The sequence below is a fragment of the Eurypyga helias genome, unplaced genomic scaffold, assembly GCF_000690775.1.
Source record: "Eurypyga helias isolate BGI_N326 unplaced genomic scaffold, ASM69077v1 scaffold13614, whole genome shotgun sequence".
NCBI classification, from domain to species: domain Eukaryota; kingdom Metazoa; phylum Chordata; class Aves; order Eurypygiformes; family Eurypygidae; genus Eurypyga; species Eurypyga helias.
Genome location: NW_010244407.1, coordinates 1 through 4,574, shown reverse-complemented (window position 1 = coordinate 4,574; position 4,574 = coordinate 1). Strand labels below are relative to the sequence as shown.

Below are 4,574 nucleotides of genomic sequence, written 5' to 3'. Positions count from 1 at the left end.
CTGAACGCCAGCGGCCCGAGGATGCTTCTACACCAGCGGCACAAAGCCACCTTCTCTCTCTCTCTTCCACGGGCACACACAAAATGACTTTAACTCACTCACAGAGTAATTCTGTAGTCGGAAGCGCATCTGACCACTGCTTTTTGACTCGGGTAAGGCTGCTAAACAATGCCTGGGGTATGCTCTGGAGACTCTGTACCAGAGACTGGGAATACTATTTGTGAGAGCGGCTTCGTGGGATTTTGCTAGCCGGAGTTAAACCACGACAGCCATAAAGAGAAGAGGGATGAAACGGCTGAAATGAATGTCCCCCTGGTTGCACAATGGACGTACAGGTGTCTGTGGTAGAGTTGCTGTTTGTTTTGCAGGTTTGCTGCCGTGTTGGATGAGAAGCCAGACTGAAGTCTATCCAGAGACTCGGCTTGATCAGCTCCAGATGGAAAACAAAGAGAAAGTGACCCACGATTGCCCACCAGCAGAGAGGCACAGAACGGGTATATGGCATCTGCACTCCTGGGCGGTGCTTCACGTTTATTTTCACTTGTGTCCTTCTGTTCTGGCACGCACGTGATGTAGCAGAGCCCGTCTTTGTGCAGGTCCCCTGTGGCTTCCTACTGCTGTGCATCCCACCTGGCACAGTAGTAGGTAGCGGCGTCTTGCCGAGTGACTTTGCTCACCGTCAGGGTGCAGACGGATTTGGTGGGGTCCTTCTCGATACTGAACTTCCCCTCATCAGACTGGTCTTGAAGGAAGAGCCTGGAGGCCATGTAAGCGATGCGCCTGGGAGCCGCGTTGGGCCTCTTTTGGTACCAGTGAATGAAAAGGTTGTTAAAATCCGGATCGGAGACGTGGCAGTTGATGAGCACCGTTTTGCCCTCTGGCTTGGTGATGGACACGGGGGTTTGCTGCAAGGCTTGCGCAGAAGCGCCTGCGGGAAGGGAAGAGACAGATGAGAAGGATGGAGCTGAGGTAAGAGCGTGTCCCCCTTGTCCCCGGAGGACGTGCAGGCAGCGGGGTGAGCCGGGCACGCACAAGCCAAACCAGCTGCCATGAGGAACGCTCTCAGCAGCCCCATGGTCACTGCCCCCCTCACGGCTTCCTGCCGGGGCCAGGGCCAGGCTCGAGTGGTGGCAAAGCAGAGCTGAGCAGCAGAAAACCACCCGATGGGGCTGTGCCCGCTGAGGGTGCGTGAAATAATGATGCACAAGCCATTTCCTTTGTTTAACACGTAAATTAAAGGAAACAAAGAAACAAAACCCCCTCGTAAACAGAACTACGTAAGAAGAGAGCCCACTACTGAGGCAAACACATTTTTCTTTTTTTGCCCCAGGTAACTTGCTGAGGGGATGAGGAACGTGTCACCTTCTTTTGTCTCTCACCATTTGATCCATGTGCACTGGCTTTATAGTCACTTCTTCATATCCAGGTTTTTAAGGAACATGGGCTGTCAGAGGGAGGAAGAGGAGAGGTGCCCCTCGACAGCAGGCAATGTTTCTGCCCCAAGTGACCGAGATGGGAAGCTTTTTTGGGTAATTGCTGCTGTTTGTTGGTACAGTCCCCTCTAGGCACCCGCTGCTGCCAGGCAGGGCGCTGGGCTGCACGCGGCAAGGGGGGACGTAGGGTGACACTTTGACTCTACCTCACGCTGGTGCCGCAAGTCCCTTCTGCCTTTCCTTCCAGGTTACTCGCCTGCAGCAGCCAAGCAGCACTCATACGCCAGTTTTCACAACTTGTCAGCCCAGTGAGTTCCTGCAGGCGAGCCCAGCCTGGCAAGCAGGACCCAGGAGTCAGGGGAGGCTTCCAGCCCTTGGGAGCACAGAGGAGGTTTCTCTGCCAGCTGCCCCATGACTTTCTGAGGGTGTGAGGTCCCAGGAAGCACAACAAGGGGTGGCCGCTGTCCGTGAGTTTATTTATTGTCAGAGGTCAGACGAACTCTGCCCTCGCCTTCTCAGCCCCAAAAGTATCTCTGTAAGATTTGCCATAAACATCAGGATCCTCTGAATGCACGTGCACAATGCGCTTTGGTGCTTCTCTGGGTTTGTGTTGGTGCCAGCGGATGAAGGTATTCCAAAAGTCTGACCCCGAAAATGGCAGCTGAATTTAACATTCACTGATATCCCTATGTCCCTCACCATTCCATATTGTCTAGTCATTTTGGTCACCTACGATCAGTTTTGGTGGGATACTGTACATTTTCTCCATTTCTTCTCCTCTATTCCTAGATGCTGCCATTGAGTTTCATCTCGCAGGGAGCTGCTGTGACCTTCTGCCTGAGGACACTCTGTTCTGTTCCAGGGGCACACCCACAGGTATCATTTACTCATCCCGATGAAACGCTCTGCCTCCTGCTCCATCTCCACGTTGGTCCCTGTGGCTGTTCTAATGGCCAGGGCTGAGGGGAAGGAAACCTGGTGGAAGGTGTCCCACAAACCACCCCTGGCAGGTGGGGTTTGCAGACGGGAAGAGGCTGGATGTCTGCTCCCACACGGCACAGGAGCAGCGCTCGCTGCCTTCCTTCTCCCGCTTGAATCCTAGCAGGACACAGGCGCCTTCTCGTGCGGAGACAGATTTTCTCTACGGAGATGGCTGTTCCCCCGGTGAGGTCAGAGCCTGAGGGGTGGAGCATTTCTCTGGAGCCTTCCCTGGAAGGACTCAGAGCCAGTGGATGTGGGTTGGCTCTGAGCTGGCCAGCCCAGTGCAAAAGCCTTCAGCACTGTGGTCCTCGTGTGCCTGGTTATAGCAGGGTCCTTCTCCAGGGTAACAGCCCTTGGCCGGGAGCCGCAATCACTGCTGGGGACTGGCTGGGCCTTGGTCACCAGGGAGCAGGTGGTTGTGTCTTTCTTTTTGTTTGAGCTGCTTATTTTGTCTTTTTTCCCTTCTCCATTCTATATATTAGTAGTAGTAGGATTCTTTTCATTACTTAGTATTATTACAGTATTTAATTTATTTTCAATTATAATTTTCAATTATTAAACTGTTCTTATCTCAACCTCTGAGGTCTCCTATCTTCTCCCTCCGACCCTCTCCCCCCTTGCACCGGGGGAGCCAGGAACTGCGGAAGCAGCCGTGCGGTGCTTGGTTGCCGACGGGACCTAAACCATGACACCTCTCAGCTGGGTCTGTGCAACTGGGGCTCACAGGAGGTGACTGTCCCCGGGTCAGGGCGCATCACCGGTGGCACAGAGGAGAGCCGGCTCACACCGACGTCTTCCTGGGGAGCACTATGCTGCAGCCTTGGCAAGTCGGTGCACGAGCTCGCGCTGCATCCACGCTTCTCTGACCACCTGTGGGCTGAAATTTTCTCTTCCTTTCTCGAGTTTCTGCACAGCACAGCAATTCTGGCTCTTCACATTACCTTGCGGGGTATCGGACACGTGGTCCTATATAAAAAATGACCAGGACCTTTAAAGACATTGAAAAATAGGGCAAGAAATGTGTACTTACTGCGAAAGAGATAAGTGGAGGAGACTTCCAGGAGGCTTCCATTGAGGTGGCTTGGTGCTGTATTTCTACAGCCTCAAGACCCAGTGTCAGGCAGCCAAGGACTGACTCACTGGCTTGCTGTTTTTGAGCACTCCAACTTTAAACGACTTCAAACATTCATTTATCAGTGCTGTTTTGGCTGAAAATCAAATACTTCAGCACTAATGTCCAAGAACCACACGTTGAGCAAAGTTTTCAGTCTCCCCAGTGAAGCCAGGACAAAGCAGGGGTAGGTTGAACAGAGAGAGACAGAGGCAGGAGGAGATACGTAAGAAAATCACAGGGGAAACTGGCTTTACAAGGTCTAGTAGTGTGAAGAAGCTAGAAAACGAAGAATTTTTTCATTTTAAAGTGTTTTCCCACAGTTAATAATTTAGGTATTTATTTAGACACAGGTCGACTACAAAATCACTTTAAGCAGAGGTAGCATATAAAATTGCTTTTTCCTCTTCTCCTAAGGTCTCTTCGAGGTGAGTCAGCTGAGGAACTTGTTACTCGGGGCAGGTTCCCCACGTGTGGTGTACGCCGTGAGCTGTACTAAGCACGAGATACCAGGGTATGTTGCTGTAGTGACTGACGGTGCAGCTGGAGAACGGACTTCCCGGTCTGTCTTCGCCTCTGGGGTGAAGTAGCCGGTAACTGCCAACACAAACCTGGTTTTGCTTCTGTTATTGCACTGAATTTGCCCTGGGCGTCTGCAGGTAAGAGCCAACTTCATTTAATGAGAGATATTAACGAAACAAACTCGTGGCTGATGATTGATCCAGTGACAGCTAAATGCACAAACGCAAATTCTAGCGTTTACCACCCTCTGCTGGGTACAAAGGAGTAAAACCCTCGGAAGCCCTTTTTGGGGAGCTGTGTGGATGCTATACAGCATCCATAGCCGTGGATGGCCGCTGAAGATTACTGTAATACTCTGCAATTTTAAGGCAAAACAGTTGTGGGTCGGTCACTTTTATTTTCATGACCAGTTTTTAAGTGGTCAGCAGTGTGACGTTCTTTCTTGGGCCAGGAGATACGTGAAGATCCGCGGCATTTATAAAGCCTCCCTTGTAAAACATACGGCTTACCGACTTGACATACGGTGT

General features: G+C 51.6%; 1 protein-coding gene across 1 annotated transcript in view; it reads right to left on the bottom strand.

The window, feature by feature from the left end:
- The window catches only part of LOC104508203, a 1,963-nt gene extending 888 nt beyond the window's left edge, over positions 1–1,075 (bottom strand). Inside the window, exons 1-2 of the mRNA XM_010149743.1 lie at positions 1,033–1,075; positions 616–928 (exon numbers count right to left, since the gene is read on the bottom strand). Coding sequence (XP_010148045.1) covers positions 616–928; positions 1,033–1,075 — 356 coding nt within the window. The remainder of the gene's footprint in view (positions 1–615; positions 929–1,032) is intronic.
- Positions 1,076–4,574: the final 3,499 nt, after the last annotated feature.